At 42.3% G+C, this 20,302-nt stretch overlaps 1 protein-coding gene across 1 annotated transcript; it reads left to right on the top strand.

Moving 5' to 3' along the window:
• Positions 4,594-20,063, top strand: UGDH (UDP-glucose 6-dehydrogenase). Its single transcript, XM_021394335.1, has 12 exons — positions 4,594-4,758; positions 5,256-5,424; positions 7,317-7,418; positions 8,745-8,945; positions 9,052-9,249; positions 9,732-9,879; positions 10,748-10,842; positions 13,408-13,538; positions 14,257-14,390; positions 15,549-15,640; positions 15,738-15,848; positions 17,657-20,063. Exons 2-12 carry the CDS (start codon positions 5,263-5,265, stop codon positions 17,765-17,767), a joined length of 1,485 nt encoding a protein of 494 aa, XP_021250010.1. The 5' UTR covers positions 4,594-4,758; positions 5,256-5,262; the 3' UTR covers positions 17,768-20,063.

A 20,302-nucleotide genomic window follows, 5' to 3' on the forward strand; every position in this document is an offset into this window, starting at 1 on the left:
AACAATGGATAAGGCCTTCAACTATAACCGTGCCTGGAAGTATGAACAATTTCTGTGTATATGGAGAGATTTAAAGAATCTAATTAGAGCAAGGTCATACACTGGAAAGCAAAACTGTGTCATGAAAGAAAAAAAAGCATAGAGTTTGAAAATACATTCTTAGTTTTCAGTGTGGTCTTCCTTTGATTTTTAAAGGTTATTTTAAGCCTGCATGACTTTGGGGTTTTATTTATATTGATATATTTTCTTTGAGTCCAACTGAAGTTGTATAAAAAGACCCTGACCAAAAACTTCCTGCATTTTGGAACAAATTATAAGAATAATTGCAATTTGAAAGTGCTAGTTGTCACTAACAAAAGCATCACATGAGATTAATCATAAACTGTTCAAGCCTGTAGAGAGTCAGGCCCAACAGCAAAGTCAAGGTTCTGGTAAGCTACAAAGGCAGAGGAGAGTAGAGTGCGTGCATACAAGCATGCTGAGCAGAGCCAGGTCTTCTACCTCACAATGACTCAAGGCTGTGCCTCCATGCCCGGTCATGTTACAGCTAGCTCTGAATACGTGTAGGAGCAAAGGCACTCTGCCATGTGTCCTCCTTACAGTGTCCAAAGCTGCCATATGGTTTTTGTGATGCAGCTGCATGAGCCTTTTCCAGAGGAGCGCACAGGCCCGATCCCACATGTCCCTGTGTAATCTGTTCGGCTGCATCTCCTTCCTTCCTCTCAGCACTGTACAGCACAAGGCATGGATTCAGGCACAGATCCAGCAGGTCTGTGGGCAAGGTGCTCCTGTTCCTCCCTCTGGGAGCACTGCCTGCAGCTCAGACCACACTGTACCCGTGGGACAACCCCTGGGCTGGGCTGTGATCAACAAGGCCAGGAGGACAATGGCGTTTGTTGAACCTGTGTGAGATGTCAGTGTACCAAACTGCTTGCACAAACACAGCTTCCTTCAGTTAATGATCAGCTCAAATCTTAATCTGACTTTACACACTTGCTAGATTGACACAAAACTTCCTTCATACCCAGGGCTCTTCGCTTGCCCTTTATCTCACCTCTGATATCAAGGTGCGGACCTGGAGGCTATGCTGTCACACACTCGTTTTCTCCTCTTTTCTTCCCTCTGTACCCACCCTCCCCTCCCCCCCAATCCCACAAATTCTTCATAAATCGTGATCTCTCTGGTGTCATGTACCACGTTGTACACAGAGGTGAAGGGTGGTCCCTCTGCTCAGTGCCGGCATTTGCATCACCTCAGGTCTGTGGCTGCCAGGGAGGCGGGGACATGGCCTCCAGCCTGCTCTGCCCTTCCTCACACAGAGGAAGCACACAGCCAGCACTCACACTGGTACGTGCTCTGGCCACTGAGCTGCTACGTTAAAACAACATCAACACTTGCATTGGCCAAGTTTTTTGAATGAAGCACTCTGAAAGCTTTGGCTTACGTGCAGCTCGGTTCTGCTGGGGTTGTATTTCAAGTGTACATTGAAGATCAGTTCTCTGAGAGCTCTGTTCGTCTTCAGGAAAGGTGAGTGCGTATGAGACATTCAACTGAATGAGGCCTGGTGAGACTGAGGCAGATCTGAGAACACACAGAAGATGTACCTCTGGGGATCTAAAGAGATGTATTGTTAAAACTTGAGTGCCTTTCCATTTTATATGCCTTTTGGGTTTCACCTCCCAACAGTGGGTTATTGACTGTGTTATTAACACTGTCCAACACGTAGCTGTATCCTAAAACTCACAAATACCTGTAAAAATACCTCTTCTCCTCAAGCAGATGTGTATGAATCATGGTAGTCACCTCACTGTCCCGGTGCCTCCGAGAAGTACGGTGCAGCACCAGGATCTGAGCAGGCCATCTCCTAGCAGCATGGATGTGTGAGCAGTGCTCTTGTAAGTATAGATTAGTTAAATTATTGTCCAAATGACAATCTTTAAGATGTATGAAGGGTGATTCATTAGTCCTATCAGTAGCTTTCTCAATTTTGATTCAAATAAAAAAAGAAAAAAAAGATGAATCTGATGGGTGGACTTCTAACTCAGTTTGCAGGAAGCTTACTTATTTAGGATGGCGGCAGTCCTTCACCAACACTGTTGCTTAGCTGAATGGGTCCCCTACCAAGGTACCTTTCAGCAACCAGTTAAGGGAACGTTTTAGTTTAAATCTTGCATCATCTGCATATTAAACTCATAAATTAGAAAGCCAAATAGGGCTACTGTGAACATCTGTTTTGACACCCTGTATGGCACAGGATTTACATTTCTTATTTCTTTTTTGCACTAGAAAATATCTTTTAGAAAAACTGTCCAGAGATAGACAATCCTTGAATGTTTTCAGAGCTTATTTATCTTTGGTATTAGAGAACTTCTGTCCTGAATTGGAATTTGTCAAGCTTCAAGTTTTATACATTATGTTTTGCTAATTGAAAGGAACGATTATTGAATTTTCCCACAAGAAGAGGCCATTGCAGACCTTCATTTTCTCTCACCTGACATTTAGGCATTGCGTCCCAGAAGGGAATATAGCCGCGAGCTGGGTGCAGCACTCCCTGCATGGCAGGAAGGAAAGGCTATCTGAGGTCTGGGCTGGACAGTGTGCTGGAGGAGGGAGCCATGGGATCTAGTCATCAGGAAGTGCTAAATTAAAACGCATCTGAAACCTCATTCCTCTTGTTCAGTTACTACCCTTGCGATGCAAAAGGACTCACAGCTCACACCAGGCCTTCAAAAAATGGAGCAGAATTCACACGTATTTTAAAATGTGGCCAGCAGTAGCCTCATCTGTTCTCCTGCTGCCTGGGGCTGTGCTTGCCAAGCAGTGAGCTCTGGCAGAAGGTTCAAAGGTGCACCCCGAAGCCTTAAAGAAGCCTTATTGCTTCTGTGCTGTGTTGTAAAACACGCTATGTACTTGTAAACAAAAAATAAACAAACACACAGAGTCATTTAGAAGTTAGGTTATTCAGTAACAAGACAAGATCTGTGCCCTTCTCATTCCAGTGACTTCAAGCCCTATATTTTTCCCCTCCCAGCAGTACCCTAACAACCAGAGTAGATGTTATGGGGAAGCACCAAAAGCAGCACCTTTCTGGGGATGATCTAGAACTGTTTTGGAAAAGGGAATTCAAGGTCCAAGTCCCAGACAGTGAGCACGGCAGTGTGGGCTACCAAGAAGGCCCTTTGCTAAGAGGAAAGAGACCCAGCTCTGTTACCTGCTCCAAGGACAACATACTGAATGTGCAGACTAGGTGAAGCCGGATCTAGTACAAATTCATGCATTTGTGGCTATTTTGAGACCTAAGGAGACAGACGAGGTCCTTGAAGACAATGGAATAGGTAAGGCTGTTGGGCTGACTCAATAGTGGGAACTCACCATGCTTTGCCTAGGCTCTGTGTTCCCTGGAAAAAAAAAAAAAAAAGGATGTGATCAAAGTTGAGACACCTGTGCAAATCAGCAGTGAGGCAATGCATTACTTGTTTCCTCATCAGGATAAACGCAGTGAACTTGACACCTTTGCAGGGAGCCCTGGCTAACTGTGTTGACTCAACAGGGAGCTGTGCTGGGACCAACACCTGAGTCGGTTCTTTCAGCTGAAACACGCGTGTTCCACAGTACCACTGCTAAGGGACGGTGAGCTTTGATACATCCCAGCTTACATGGGTACAGGGCCTCCCGGGGAAAGAGGAGATCTTTCAGATAGAAATAGTGCCAAAGGAAAGTACAGAAGAGAAACACAAATTCCGATCTCTTCTTAACATACTTTAATAGCTATGGGTGAAAATGCCACAGGAGAACAAGGCAATGCTCTATGAGCACTGTTAGCTAGGCCTAATTTGTATTTACCCATCTGGTTTGGCAACATTTGACATAAAAAATAATAATAATAATTCTAAGTGGATGGGTAAAAAGGTGGAAGATTTCTCAGTCCTTCTAGTCCCAAAGATGGGTGATGGATAATAAAAGTACACGACGTACACAAAAGGCAAGAGCGATGCCTAAGAACTTTAACACAGAGGGCCATCAGATTGCTGGGCAGCGCCCCTACATCGAGGGCAGGTAAGCGAGTTCACTGCACTGCCTTATTACGGCAATGTTTGCAATCTGGACTTTAAACATGGTATTTCTATTGTTACTTATCCACTTTGTAACAACCTATCCTTGCTGAGAGCACTCAGTACTGCGGGAGAGAAGGAAGGATGACTCTTGTTTTCCAGCAAACGCTGCTGGGAGACCAGAAGTGATTCACGCGCATCTTTGGCTGCCGGAACTCATCTCTCTCGTGACAGCCGCCCGAGGCGGGAGAGGTGATCGCCAGAGCCGCCCGGCCGGCACAGCGCGAGCCCCGGCGCTGCAGCTCAGCCTGCCACAGCCCCCCGGGGTGCTGGGGGCAGCGGCAGCGGCACCGCTCGCCTCCTCCCCGGGGTCGGAACCGAGGGAAACCGCCTGCGCCAGGGCCCAGCCCATGCCCGGAGACCCCAGGCGAGCCCGGGGGCCCTGCGGCCCCTCATGGCTCTGGCGGCGGCGGGGCGGCTGCGCGGGGCCGCCTGAGGTGTCCGATGCCTATTCGCCAGCGGCGGGGCGGGGCGGCTGCGCGGGGAGGAGCCGGGGCCGGGCCTCGCTCGGCTTCCCCGGGATGAAGCGGCCGACTCAGCCCCGCGGCGGCCCTTTAAATAGCCGCCCTGCGCCTAGCGGAGCGTTGTCCTGAGCTCCTCGAGCATCTCCGCCTCGGCGCTTCGGCTGGACCCGCGGCCGCAGGCGGTGAGTCCTCGGGGCGCGGTTGGTGGTCCCGGCGGGCCGCCAGGGCCTCTTCCCCCGGGGCGGTTGCGGGGCTGCGGGGGTGGCGGCCCCGTTCCTGGCCGAGGGGCTGTGGAGCCGGGCCCGGCCTCCCGCCCACCCCTCCGGGCGAGGCCTGGCGCGGGGCTGCCCGCCGCTCCTCAGCGCCCTGCGGCCCACGGCCCGGGCGGCTCCTGAGCTGAAAGGCGCTGCTTAAGCTGCCGGGTTTCAAAGCGACCGCAGAAACGCTTCCTCAGTGGTCGGAGTGCGCTGGATCCCGTGGAGAGAAGCTGGCGCGGGCAGATCTGAAAGCCGTCCTCGTAAATGGCAGCTCACCCCGTAACAGCCGCTCTCCTGAAAACGCTTCTTTGTGGCAGTCCAGTAGAAGAGCGCTGATGGTCCGAGATCCTTTAACTCGGATAGCCGGCAGGCGACTTCCATTTGTAACTGCTGGTTCTTTTCTTCCCCCCACCTCTTCTTAGGGCAATCATGTTTGAGATTAAGAAGATCTGCTGCATTGGTGCTGGCTATGTCGGTGGGCCAACCTGCAGTGTTATTGCACAGATGTGTCCCAAAATCCAAGTCACTGTTGTAGATGTCAACGAGGCTAGAATCAATGCCTGGAATTCAGACACGCTCCCCATCTACGAGGTAAACTTGTCCTCCTATTGTCTTAATTGTGCTGCTTCTGCTTCCCTCACACCACACGGCGCTTTCACGTGGCCCACTTACCAAGCTTGGTAAGTGTGGCACAGCGGTGTCCTTCAGAGACCGCATTCTGGAGCAGCCATGTGTCACTGCCACTCATTTAAACTAGTTTCTTGAAACAATAATTTAATATGTCTGGTGCAGGAAGGTACCTATGTTCTATGCCAAGAGCCTAGTAATGAAAAATGATATTGTTTTTCTAGTTGTGCTAAATGATGCTGACTTTTCTCCTGGGACCTTGCTCAATCATATTGTAGTCTTCTGATTCTTGCCTGTGCTCTAAGACTTGGCTTACAAGAGAGAAAAGCCACAAGCCTATAGTATGATTCTGAACTGAGATAAGTAGACTTCCTTTGTCATACATATTCAAAGGAAAATGTGTGTAATGCTCAAATTAGCAGGCAGGATTTGAATGAAGATGATGAAAGGAGGTACTTTGTTTTGTATTAACACTTAGACTGAGTGAGTTTAACTAAAACTAATCTTTTTCTTTAAAGCCCACAGCACATGCACGAAAAACAACACATCTGTTTCCTGGAATGGTGTCTCTTACTTACAAAGAATGTACAAAAACTGCCAAGAATTAGTTCAGGCCATTGTAAATTTGAGTCATTACACACAGAGGGATTTCTGTTTGTTTCTCAATTTGTACTTGTTTCAACTTTTTCTTTGCGGTGTCAGAAAGTACAAGGAAACTCTTTCACTTTCTAGTGAGCTACCTTTTTTATTTGTACCCAGAAAGGTTACACTTGGAATGTCTGATGGGTTGGTCTGCTTATGCTGACCTTTGCTTTCCTCTTCTTTTAAATATTTGGTATAAAGTGAGACAGCAAAAATGTCTTGCACAACAAAGCTTCTGCTTCATTTCTTTTTTTTTTTTTTTCCTCTCACTGTGTGGTGAACTTTTGCCTTCCTAGCAATTACTCACCCCTGCCCTGATGGGCATCTTGCAAGCTGGAGACTGATTACCAGTTTACAGTATGTCACTCTTGATTTTTTTTTTTTTTTCAAACAAAACATAAAGGCTTCTTTTGGAAACATTTGTCACAGATCAATTAAAACATTCCATAGTCCATTCTACTACAGAGGATTGTTCATGCACATGTGAATGGAGGTGTTAAGAGAAAGGGAAGTATTCCAATGCTGTAAACCCTGGAAAGAATCTCATCAAATCATTCCTGTGGTGCTTTCACTGTGCAGGTGTGGTTCTGTGGTGAACTTAATCTTGTTCAAACATGGGCAGTTGACAAAAGGAGTTGTCTTTATCTCCTGTCTCTCTACCTTTCTTCCATAGGGTTTGGGCTTACAAATTTGATGGGAGAATATTTATTTTGAATGCTGACTCAGCTCATTAGATCTGAGCTCATTAATTTAGGAGATCATGGATTGTGTAGCTGTGGGACAAGGAGAGCTATGAACACCTCTTTTTGCCTGCAGCCTTGGGAATATTGTAAGATTCATTCTTGAATCTACTTAAAGAACCACTTGTAGAGATGCTATTTGTTGCTCATGGTAATAGCATTAAGCATGTGATGCCTAGAATCTGTTGTGTGAATAGCAGCTCAGTGTGGCTGAGATCTTTGAGACTATGGTTTAGGTGTTTTGACTAAGAAACAGTTGTGTTTTTTTGTTGGCTTTATTTTTTGTTCTCTCCTATAAGAAGCTGCTGAGGCACTACTTCACACTTGACAGGCTGAAAACATACAACGTGGAATAAAAACATCTCTGTATCTGAAAAGAGATTGTCTGTTTGGACATGCAGTTTTACTGTTCTATGTGCCCTGAGTGATTAATGTACAGCATTTACCTTAACTGCTTTTTTTAATTTTTTCCAGCCAGGGTTAAAAGAAGTGGTGGAGTCCTGTCGAGGGAAAAATCTCTTTTTTTCCACCAGTATTGATGATGCCATCAGAGAAGCTGATCTTGTGTTTATTTCTGTAAGTTTGTGTTTGTCTTTATTCTTTTTGCTGTTTTGCTTTTTTGTTAGAAAGAGTCCTCTGTTTTCTCAGAAGATTCATTTAGCCATGTTGTGTCACCATGTCATAGACTCCTTGTTTATTTTGTGTACTGTGGGAAAAGTAGTAAGTAAGCTTTTCATATTAATGTTATCTTGCAATTTGTTTCCTCTAGCCAGGAGAGTACTTGGTAGACCAGCAGACCCTAAGTCAAAATGAAAATGCTGATATTTGTCTTGGTTAGATACAGGGGACCTTAAAGCAGAATATAGTGCAGCTCAGTCTTTGTAGTGTACTGAGGTCCATGGGATTTTAATATTTATGTTTCCTAGATAGGGGTGTAAGATCCTAGTCTGATCACTGGTTACAAAGGTGGCTTATTTCTAGAAGATTTGAAAATCCTGTGAATTAATGAAATAGGAGCTGGCAGGATTTTCCCTTAATATCTTTCATTAAACCTGTTAGTATTTCTAAGCTGTTGACATCATTAGGAAGCAGGTTCAGTCAAACATAAGCAGCATAACCTTTCCTGATAACATTGTTTATAATGTGGAGCCTGAAAGAACTGATTTCTGTTCATTTTGGTAGGTCACAGTTGAGGTTTTTTTTGACCGAAGTCCTTTGTTTTGGTCCCCTCTTTGTTAGGGCACCTCAGTACAGAGCTCTCTTTCTGACAGTATTTTTCTCCATTGAGGGGTAGAGTGAATGCTGCTTGGCTGGATGACTGCCACTGATACAACCCATGTATTGCCACCTGGCTTCCTGTCATGGACTGAAAAAAGTGCTGTTGTGCTTTACACATTGTTGCTGTTTCTTTGAGTTTGTAATGAGAAGGATCTTCTGTCTTAATCTAACTGTGCCTTCCTGCATGTTTTCTGTGCACTTCACTGTAATGATTTCCAGCAACTTTACACTTAGGTTTAAAGCGTAACTGCCTCGCTAGCTGCAAGATTCCACATGGAATTATTATAGTTCTGATGTGGGACAGGAAACAAAAGATGACTGTCTGTAAGCATAAAGAAATTATTGCTGTGTCTAGAATATAAGGCCTAAGTTTCACAGCAGCCTGCAGAGCTGCTATGAATTGCTCTTGTTTGAATTCTTTTTGAATAGAGGCCAGTGAGGACAAAATGGGTAATTGAGACAGCTAATAGCTGTTCATCTGATATCACAGCTAGAGTAATTGTTATGTAGGACCAAACTGGGCTCAGGGAAGCAAAGCATCTGTCAGAACGCAAGACCTGCTGAATAAGTGAAAATGATAAGAGGCTGAAAACACTTCTTCCCTGGCCATGTTTTTGTAACTAGGTTAACACTCCCACAAAGACTTACGGAATGGGAAAAGGCCGAGCAGCTGATCTGAAATACATTGAAGCTTGTGCTAGACGAATTGTACAAAACTCAAATGGCTATAAAATTGTCACTGAGAAGAGTACAGTTCCAGTACGTGCTGCGGAGAGCATTCGTCGAATATTTGATGCTAATACGAAGCCTAACTTGGATTTGCAAGTAAGCACAATATCAGGTGTGGATTTTAGAGGAGGGTGGGTTTTTTTTTTCCCCCCAGGTTTTTCTTGTTTGTTCTTTATTTCACACTTCATCTCTGTGCTTACAGGTGCTGTCTAACCCAGAGTTCCTTGCAGAAGGAACAGCAATCAAGGACTTGAAAAACCCAGACAGGGTGCTCATTGGTGGCGATGATTCCCCAGAGGGACAGAAAGCCGTCCGTGCTCTTTGTGCGGTTTATGAGCACTGGGTGCCTAAAGAAAAAATCCTCACAACAAATACCTGGTCGTCAGAACTCTCTAAACTGGTTAGTGTTACTCATTGCTGTTACTGCAGTCAGTGAAGGATGCAAGTGGGACAAAGCTCTTAGGTAGACATCTACTGAAACTGGGTGGTGCAGATAGGAAAGACATCTGGGATTTGGAGGCCCCAGTATATGTCAAAGGATATTCATCTCTTCCAGTGACCTCAGTTGAGCTAATAGATGATATCAACTCCTTGCCTTACTTCTATTCCTGTTATTAATAAGAGTTAGCTGCCAGTAGAGCAGCTACTTCCATAAAATGTTTCCAAGTCTGCGACTTAAGTACTTATGTTATTATGCTTACGTAAATGCCAGTCAGGAGTGTAATAGTTCTCATTTACTGCTCTTTAGTGTCTCAATAGAGCTACATAGTATTGAAGGAGGAATTACTCTAGTACCTAGCTCCTTGTTGATCTGTGGGCATCCTGGTTTCCAGAAGAATTAAGCACTCTCTACTATTTTTTTTTTTGTGTGTAAATTTTCAGGCAGCTAATGCTTTCCTTGCCCAAAGAATCAGCAGCATTAACTCAATCAGTGCTCTGTGTGAAGCTACAGGAGCAGATGTTGAAGAAGTAGCAAGAGCTATTGGAACAGACCAAAGAATTGGAAATAAGTTTCTCAAAGCCAGTGTTGGTGAGTGAAAAGCCTTTTTTTTTCTCCCCCCCCCCAAGTGTTGCAGATGATGGCACTCTGCAAAATGTCTTCCCAGTTTTATTTGGGAATAGCTGCTAGTGGCAAGAGGTGAGGGGATGTCTCTAGAACATATAATAGCCACTTCTTACTTCTGGAATTAATTTGCTTATCTAGACTTATTCTGTAGTGGTTTTGGTGATCAGTACAAGAAACTTTGGGATTTATGGAATGAGATCAAATCATACAGCCTTCATGCTAGAAAGTGTGACTTGAAAATAATGTTATTGAATGTCATTTCTAAGTACATGCAAGAGTGAAAGTAAATAGTAGATACATTACCAAAATTCCCATTAGGTTATTATAATTCAGCCTATGTTGTGCTGCTTCTGGGACTGAGTTCTAGGGGTCAAGGATACTTCTATTAATTGTTTCAAACCTCCCTTAGCTATTTGTGATCTTTGGCTCTTGCCTGTGATTAGATAGCCATTTGGAGGAAGAGGAGGAAAGAACCTCCCCTTTACATGCTTATTCTCAGAAACATTCATACCTCTCTAGGTGGTGCTGCTAAAAAAAAAGTCAATAATTCTGCTGTCTAAAGGTTCTTTAATTTCTCTGAGACTGGCTTAAATCTTATTTTGACTTAGATGGGATCTGAAGCAAACTTTAGGATTTTGTAACTGACAAAAAGCAGGTTGAGGAGTTTGATTCTGAAAGATTGATAAGGTTTTTTACTTACTAGCAGTGATATGATGGAGGGAAAACTATAATGCTGTCAATGGTTGCCAAAAGCTACTTGATTACAAAGATTGGACTGGAATAGTACCTTGCTAATGCAAGCCACTTCTAAAATAACAATCCTCTTTTTCAGGGTTTGGAGGTAGCTGTTTTCAGAAAGATGTCTTGAATTTAGTGTACCTCTGTGAGGCACTGAACTTACCTGAAGTAGCCCGCTACTGGCAACAGGTACAAGTTTTAAACTTCTTTATTTTTTTGACAGAATTATATTTCTTCAGTATTCAGCCTTAGAGCATTATCCACGCATGCTTCTTCTGTGCCTTGGTGTTAAGGCACAGATACCTTAAAAATGCTTGTCATGCTGGGGGTTGGGCTGAGAACCCTAAAAAAATGTAACTTGATACTCATGGGATCTTAGGCTTTGTTCGGAGTTAATTAACTTCTGTGGACCAAATGAATTGTGAAGCTGTCTAGAAACAATAACAGAAAAACTGAAGTACAAGCATAACCTGGCTCTGTTGGCTTTGCAGGAGTCCATTCCCCAAAAAGTCCCTCATACTGCTTTCTAGTTATCCAACACTTGGATGTCACTCAATTTTCTACTTACAACACAGTCTCAGAAAATCTTCACAGTGTTATCTGTAACTTTTGTCAGCTTCTTGTATAATCAGCAATGTCTAGTAGCTTTATACGTCACATTCATATGGCTTAACCTCCAGCCAGGGGCTAGTTAGCATCCTGGTTACTTGCTTGCAACTCCTACATCAACTGCTTGAGACAAGAAAGACTTGGGTTTTATGCTCTCTGCCTCTGAAGATGTTCAGTTTAGTATGTTCCATAAATGCTTTCATTAGGATAGTCTAGTCTGTGGTAGAGAGGATAGAGAGGATTGCAGTACTGCCACTGGAGCTGAGACTAACATACTGCATGAACCTTGTGCGAGCGCCCAGGAGGGCTTGATTTAGTGCAGGACTTGGGTGCTTTAGTACAGCAGAGAAGTCTAGACCCTGAGATTTGTTCAAGTGTTGCTTTTAATCTGTGTAAGATGTGAAGAGATGATAGACAATCTCTGGAGCAGCAGGAGCTGCGGGAATTCACCAGCTTACTAAGATAACATGGTTAACAATGGAGGGGAAAAATACTGTCTTGAAAAAGACAAGAGACAATTTCAGTTTAGACTTTTTGATTCCAAGTATACCTCTGAGAAGACAACCTACTTGATATCTTTGGCAGCTCAAATGTATAGGAACACTTACAGAGAAAAGGGTATGTGGGTGTTTTCGTGGAATCATTAAGGCTGGAATAGACCTCAAAATCATCTAGTCCAATTGCCAAATCATTCCCACTGTACCCACTAACCTGTCCCTCAGTGCCACATCTACATGGTTCTTGAGCACCTCCAGGGACAGTGAATCCACCACTTCCATGGGCAGCCTGTGCCAGTGCCTTAACTCTTAGAGAATAAATTTTCCTAATATCCAACCTGATCATCCCCTGGTGCAACTTGAGGCTGTTACCTCTTGTTCTATCTGTTACCTAGGAGAATAGGCCAACCTAGGCCTAGCCACAGCTAGGATAATGTAGAGTGCTGTGTTCATGTAATATGATCTCTTACCTGCACCTCTTGCTTCCTCAGAGCAATGTCAACTTGCAGAGATCTATCTACCTCAGCCCACACTGCTTGGGTCATCCTGTAATACACATAGGCACCTGAATAAGCAACTCTGTGAGTCCTTTCCTTGCAATATGAGCATCGCAATGTCAGTAGTTCAGTCCTGTGCATGTACATGGGAGACCTTGGACAAATTCTGAAGGATATGCTGATCAGAGCAGTCCCAGAATCCTTATTTTAGTCTGTCTGGCCTTTGGGCAGGACAAGGTTCTCTAATACTGAAATTTCCAGCACTTGAACATACAGAAAGAAGTGTCTCTCTTACCCTGTCACCTGCTATCCCTATGTTGCCCCTCACTGCCTGTTGTGTTCCTCCATTTAGTACACCCCACTGAATTACAAAATCTCACTGCTTTCACTTCATTTACTTGAAGAAACCTAGTTCACCAGCATCCTTCAACTGTATTGTTTATACCTTGTTTCGTGGGTTGCTGTTAATTCCTGCTTTGGGTTTAAAATCTCAAAATCAATAGGGAAGAATAGTTCTTTTCAGTCTGTGGTAAATATTGACTGGGAGAGGAGCATTCTTTCCCGGTTGTACTGGTGATCTGGTGCCATATGTGTTAAAGGCTGGGGGTCAAAGTGTACAGCACGCTGGGAGGAAAGCACTAGAACAATCGGGCTGGGTGAATGCACTTCCATATGATATCAAAAACAAGGCACTTGAAAGTCTGCTTTAGCAATGTGAGTCTTGTGTACTGAAATCTGTTAATGTAAATTATAAGATCTAGAGTTCTTACAGTAGCCAGAGGCATGTAGAGAAGTGTAGGCCTAGCAAAGGGACGTCCATGTAACATCAGGCACTCTGACACTGCAACTGCTTTCTACATTTCTGCCTAGAATAGGACAGGTGTGATTTCTTTTTTTCAATTAAATATAAAACAAACAAAAAACCCCTAGCCTTTCAACTAGATGGTGTGTGTCTGCAGTCACTGATTAAAATTGTATCTGTCTCAAGTTTATAAGTTAGCTGAACTTCCCTTTGGATTATTTGACAGTAAAACATACTTTATTTCTCAAGCACCTAAACTCTTGTGGCTAGTTTGGCTTGATCGTTAGTAGAATCAGTTTATAGTTTAAAAAGGCTCTCTTCTAAGCCATAGTATTTTATTTAACTTCAGGTAATAGACATGAACGATTATCAGAGGCGGAGATTTGCTTCCCGTATTATTGACAGCTTGTTCAATACTGTCACTGATAAGAAGATTGCTATTTTAGGATTTGCATTCAAAAAAGATACTGGGGACACAAGGTAAGAAAGTGAATTCAATTAATTAACGTGGATTTCCTATGCTTACTACAGCTGTGCAGCTAAACCCACCAGTTCAATTCTGTTAACAAAAATGGATCAGATACAGGATCCTTAACCTCTTTTGAATCAATGATTTGTATTATAGTGCTTCTTAAGTGGGTGAGACAGTTGATTCTTGATCTCTGCAACATCCTGAATCATTCAGAAGCTAAGCAGATAACTTCTTGTGTTTAGTCCCTAACTTGCAAAAGCACCAACTGCTTCTTGAGTCCTTCCCTTCATAGTAAAGAATGCAAACACTTCTGCAGCTGACTCAAATTGCTATTAGATGCCCAACTTCCATCTTTGTTTCCCCAAAGATGGTTAATTCTCTCTTTCTGTAAGAGGCAGTCTTGATAAAATTCTCTCCGACGGCAGTTTGCATAGCACACTTAGGAGTGATGCCTTGTTACCTATGGTCAGTAGGAGTGCCGGGACTTAGTATCTATCTCTCACATGCATCAGCAGAAGAGATGCAACTTGGTGTGGTTTTTTTTTTTTTTTGTATTACTTCCTTGGCCTCTCTCAAGACTTATATTTTGCTGCTGGCATGGACTATTGCTAAGACATTTAATGTAAAACCAGTATAATACTCTGACACTGAGTATCATGACACTTGAATACTTGCATTATTAAAATATACTAGCTGGTTCTTTGACTTTTTAATTCTCTTCTGTAGAGAGTCATCCAGCATCTACATTAGCAAGTATTTAATGGATGAAGGAGCAAAGCTCCATATCTATGACCCTAAAGTACCAAAGGAACAAATCATCTTGGATCTCTCACATCCAGGTGTCTCAGAAGATAACCAAGGTAAGGATGCTCACATCAAATTTTCATGCTCACCGTCCTCCCCCGACCACAGCTAGAAGAAACTTTATGCTCAAAATACAAAAGGCCTATTTAAATACTATGTATTCATTTTAACCATGGCAGTGATGTGCTGTTGGTTACATTTATTAAAATGGAAGATTGCCCTAGCTCAGAAGATTACTGTAATTCTTCTTCCTTTCTCCTCTGCTCCTATGGACTAATGCTAATTCTGTACTATGATATATTTTTTCTTTTGACAAATACTCACTTGAATACATAGAAAATAATTTTCTCTCTGTGTAAATTAAGGAAAGAGAAACAAGAACATTCTGTAGTAAGAGAGACTAGTGTTGTTCTGTGAGCTCATTTTCCTCTCCAATTCCTATCTTGTCTGCCTATGTAAACTAGAAGTGAAGAAATAATTCTGGAATTTGTTGTAGAGCGTCCTGCCCTGTATACTTCCTAATTCATCATTGCTTCCTAATTTGTTCCTTGAACTGAAAGTTTTAAAGAACTTACCTGTGACTAGAAGTTTCTTGGAGAAGCAAAGGGTTTTTGAGATCCCTTTCCTTACTTTCGTAATGTGGGAGAAACAGGTTAGTGATGGTGAGTGGTTAGGGGAGAAGACCTAGATCAGGTTCTTTCCAAAGGTGAAGGAAATGGCCTGTGATGAGGAGGGTGTATGCTGCTTCACGTACCCTTGAATTAGAGGATGATGGGAGGGCTGCCTGTAGGCAGCTGGTGAGGCAAACAAATGCAGCTCATAGTATACATAGAGACTTATTTTCAGTAGTGTGAACTGAGAGTTAACATCACAGCAGTTAGTTGTACAAGCAGTGACCTTTATAAGAGTTGGCATTTGACCAGCTAATAGTAACTTCCAGTTCTAGAGATGCTTTTGACTGTGTTTTTTAAATTTGAATGCTTAACTTAGGATACAGACACTTAAGTGTTTTTGTGTCTATTTGGATGCTGGATACAAGCTGCTTTCATCAAACAAAATCAAAGTGACAAATCTTCTGACAGAAGACACGTTTAGATGAGCAACCCAAGACTTTTTGTTTGAGTAAGGTGACAAAGGAGACTCTCTTGCTGAGGTGCACCAGATTGATGCCAAAGATATTTGCAGGACAAAACTTTATTTTCCTTCTATTACAGTGTCTCGGTTGGTCACTATTAGTCAAGATCCATACGAAGCCTGTGATGGAGCTCATGCCCTTGTAATTTGCACTGAATGGGACATGTTTAAGGTAAAAATGTCACATTTGTCCATCTTCTTTTAACTGAAGAAGAAAAGGCTGTGTTAGGCTACTTATTTACTCTATCTGCTTTAATTGCCTTTCACAGGAGTTGGATTATGAGCGTATTCACAAGAAGATGCTGAAGCCTGCATTTATATTTGATGGTAGGAGAGTTCTTGATGATCTTCATAATGAGCTACAAGTCATTGGCTTTCAGGTAACCAGCTTGATGATGCTTCTTCTGGAATTTCTTTAATCCTTCTGCTTTTGCTCACTGCAGTGATTGAATAGCAAGGATGGGGAAGCTGTTATCTTCATGTGAGGTTTTAAATTTAAATCAGTCTCTACTTAAGTCTCCACTAGCACATGCTTCCTCCAGTACCTTCCTGTTTTGAAATCTCATGCTGTTCTAAAAGAATCAAGCTATGTTAGACTATGCCATCAATATTCAGTAGTATAAGCATGTCTTGAAACACCTCTAGCAGACAAAGAACTTGACTGATACTACAATTACCAAATCCTTGAACAAGACTACAAGAAAATCAGCAAGATGGATTGGATGCATGTTTTAGTTGTTTCATATAATGTATTCCCAAGTACATTGTTTACTTGCATAATGGCCACAGACTTTCCTCTTTATCTTCTATTTTTACCCCTGCTTGAACAACATAAGTTTGTTTACAAGTAACTTAATTAAAAATTGCTGTAACCAATCCACTGCTGTGGTCATAACAGTGAAGCTGTTATAGGCAAATAGGACATATTGCTTAAACAACTCTTTTTCAGAGTATGCTGAGTTAACTTGTATGTCCGTCTTAAGTATATTCATTCAGTTTCTGCTAAACTTATTGTTTTTAAATAGTTGGAGTATTTTAAGTTAAATAGTTTATCTTTTGATGCTTTGTGTCTGACCTGCAGTACTTTCTTGGCATAAGAAAGACAGAGCTGTTGGAGCAGGCCCAGGGGAGGGTCACCTCTCCCCTGCAGAAAGGCTGAGGGAGCTGGGCTCCTTCTACCTGGAGAAGAGAAGGCTCTGGGAGCACCTCACTGCAGCCTTCCAGAACTCGAAGGGAGCTTATAAACAGGAGGGAGACTGACTCCTTACAGGATATGGTAGAGATAGGACAAAAGGGGAATGATTTAAAACTAAGAGGGGAGACTTAGATTGGTTGTTAAGAAGAAATGTTTTTACTCAAAGGGTGGTGGAGCACTAGAACAGGCTGCCCATAGAAGTTGTGGATGCCCCATTCCCGGAGGCATTCAAGGCCAGGTTGGATTGGCCTGATCCAGCCCATGGCAAGGAATTGGATCTGGATGGGGTTCAAGGTTCCTTCCAACTCAAGCCACCCTGTGATACTTAGCAAGTATCACAGGAAAGCTGTTCTTGCTTAGTGGGCATCTGAACTATTTACTTTTATTTTTTGCTAGTTGATGTTTTGTCCTCTGTAAGCCCCATTCTTACTAATTCATCCTACCAACTTACAGTAATCTAATGTAGAATTTATGGAAAATCTCCCTTTCTGAATCTTGCAGGGCCTGGTTTCTTTGTATATCTTAACTTTCTCTTAAACAGTTAGCTGCTTTTAGCCTTGCAGAGTTAATTATTTCAGAAACAATCCACTCCCTGAAAGAGGTGGCAGCTTTTCTTTATTCTGATTCTCTGGATAGAGATCTCTAAACAAAGAAGGCTTGAGCACATGCTTTCTGAATATCCAGTAATGTTTGATGGCGTTATTTGAACTGATAGTTCTGTGGAAGCTGAAGCACATGAATACTACCTCAGAGAGGATGCATTAATATAAATCACCAAATGGGAACAAGTGGAAAGCTGATTTTAAAAATTCTTTGCACTTGTACTTTCAAATTGTCCCTGGACACACTGTGCTTCACAGCTTCCATTATTCTGGTGTTCCTCAAAAGTAGTTGTGACCTTGTATTTAGTTAGCAATTCACTATTGCTCTGCCTGTATAACTCTGTTAGTTTGCCATGCCTACTTGCTAATGTGCTTTTTTCATTTTCTCCAGATTGAAACAATTGGGAAGAAGGTGTCAGCCAAAAGAATCCCTTTTGCTTCTTCTTGTGAAATTCCGAAGTTCAGCCTGCAGGACCCACCTGTCAAAAAGCCCAGAGTATAATGTTTAATAGGTACTGAAGGAATTCTGTCACCTTAGTGATAATAACTGTAAGCCTATGCTTTTTTAAGGAAAGATATTTTTCATAAACTACAAACCGATTTTACACTAGAGAACAGTACCTGGTACACATGAACTCAGTGTATTTTCAAATCTCTATTTTTCTAGCAATTTTTTTGGTTACTGAGGATGGTACAAACCTGTTTTTAATAATGAATCAACCAATAAGTGGAAAAGTTACACTCAAGCTACAAACTTCTGCTTCCAGAAATGTTCCTACACTGCACTTAAGTGTAAATGCTCAAGTGATTTGAGAACAAAAGAAACAGAACATCTGTTTTACTTCAGTCCAGTTATAGACAGTGATCAGGAATGTGGTCTTACTTTTTTAGTATTGTCATTTGGGCTAATTCTTTCCCTTAAAATGCATGTTTTAACTTGTGTTGGAATCAAAAGATAAGTTCTACATGAATTTTGGTAGTTTTGGGTTGAGACCTAAAACAGAGCTGACTGCGACAATGTTGCCCTGATCCTGATTGGGATCAGTGGGCACTGATGCAGTCTGAACTGCATCTGTTGGGTGCCAGGTGGCTTCTGCAGATGTCTATCAATCACATTCTTGATGGCAGTGGAGTAGTGGCTATAAACCAATCCACTGGCTGATCTTGTTTCTGATTCTTGGTTCTTGCCTACATTCCATATGCAGCACATAAATTATTGATTTGATCAGATTCCTGGGGCATGATTTTCCTAAATTACCACAATACTTATTTCCTTCAGCAGAAGAGCATTCTGCCTGCTGCTTGTTCAAACACTGAATTCGAGCAGAAGTACCTTAATTCAGTGTCAGTCCAAATAGAAAACAAATGTTAGCCTCAAAGCTAACATTTTTTTCTAATGTACTTTCTGCTTCTATCTTTTGAATAAAAGCAGTATCTTAATGAATCTGCAAGAATTCTCTGCTGTTCAGAATATTTAAAAAAAAAAAAATTCAGCCCCATACATGGTCAGCTTGCTACCTCATGTCATTAGCAGGAATTAACGGTTCCTCTATCATGATACTTTAGCCTTTATTATTACTTTCTTTCTACTTGTTTTTATTATTCTCAGTTGGCCAGTGCTATTAAAATCCTTGATTATAGACTTTGTGTTTGGCTTGTTGCATGGGGTTGTGAAATGGAGAGTGTGTTAGAAAAGGATGACCACAGACAGGATTTGGACTAGAAGGCACAAGAGACTTAGCTAAATAATAGTAAGTAGTCACAGAATACCTTCTAAATGTGTACAACAGCTGTGCCTTCAAATATGCTATGTCAATAGTACTGAGAGCACAAGATCAATGTCTTGGTAATGAGGATTGTTACTATAACTATCTACCGTGGAAATGCAGGTACCATGTAAGCTTGAGGACAGATCTTTGAAGATTTGAGGGACATGTGTAATGATTTGTGGAGGCAATACAAGGCAGTGTTACCTGTTTGGCTGTACTACCTGTACTCTTAAGCTGGATGCTTTCAGATGCTGCACCTCAATGGCTTCTACATCACTTTGAGCAAGTATGCATCAGGTTTTTTTTTTTGTTTGGTTGGTTTTTTTTGCTGTGTTACACAGAGGATTCTTCTGTGAGGAATGTATTGGAAGCTTGTGTAAATGACTAGGAATTACAGAGGCTTAAGCTCAAACGATCATCTTCCGTTGTGATGTCTCCTCTTCCCAAGTCGTTAGCGCTGCTTTCATACAACACCTAGAGCAAAGACTGCCCTGTGATACAGGTGTGGTAAATGAGAGTGCTCAAACTCTAAAATGCTGGATCATCCAGCATATGCAGGCAGACGTCTTTCTGGACTACCCCGGCAGAACCAGAGAGAGTGAGCTGGTGATGTCTCCTTGGGGATTAAGAGGGTGCTAACATGTAGTACTAGAATGTTCTCTTGCCCAGAACTGTAACCTGGGTAGCACAGCACTGTTTCAGGGCTCATCTTGCATATATGCAAGAGAACCTTACCACAGGCCAAAAGAGACCTTTGGAAGCATTTGCAGCACTGTCAGTCACCACTCATCCTCTTCAGAGTACAGTTGCCAGGGAAATAGTGTTGGAGATGACTTGTATTCCTGTTTATTGAAGGTTTGTGCTCATGAAAATTGCATGAAAGTGATGGGGTTTAGCGCTATTGAGTTTGTGTCTATGGGATCTTACAGAATGTAATTCTTGATGAGAATTGTGTAATATGAGTAATGGATTCCTGTGCTCTAATTTTTTTAATGTTTCTTAATAAAATGCAATCCCACTGTAACACCATTTTTCATTGCGAAAGTGTGAATACAGCAGCTGAAGCAAATACCGCTTAATACAAGCCTACGAGTAGCATATGGGCTGCATAAATTGTCTCATTCAAGATGTACAGTGGTAAATTCAAGTGCCAGACATGATGTACTCTTCTTACTTCCGTGTATGCATGTCAAAATCTTAGTTCAGATAAAACTGTGCTGCTTCCTGGAATGGATGGCCGAGAACATCGCAACTGAATAGAGCGAACA

The sequence above is a fragment of the Numida meleagris genome, chromosome 4 (genome assembly GCF_002078875.1).
Source record: "Numida meleagris isolate 19003 breed g44 Domestic line chromosome 4, NumMel1.0, whole genome shotgun sequence".
In the NCBI taxonomy this organism is placed as follows: Eukaryota; Metazoa; Chordata; class Aves; order Galliformes; family Numididae; genus Numida; species Numida meleagris.

Excerpts from the sequence above, each read along its gene's own strand:
- UGDH (XM_021394335.1), top strand. The coding sequence starts at position 5,263 with ATGTTTGAGATTAAGAAGATCTGCTGCATTGGTGCTGGCTATGTCGGT. Across the intron at positions 8,946-9,051 it reads AGCCTAACTTGGATTTGCAA|GTGCTGTCTAACCCAGAGTT; the intron begins GTAAGCACAATA and ends CTGTGCTTACAG. Across the intron at positions 13,539-14,256 it reads AAAGATACTGGGGACACAAG|AGAGTCATCCAGCATCTACA; the intron begins GTAAGAAAGTGA and ends TCTCTTCTGTAG.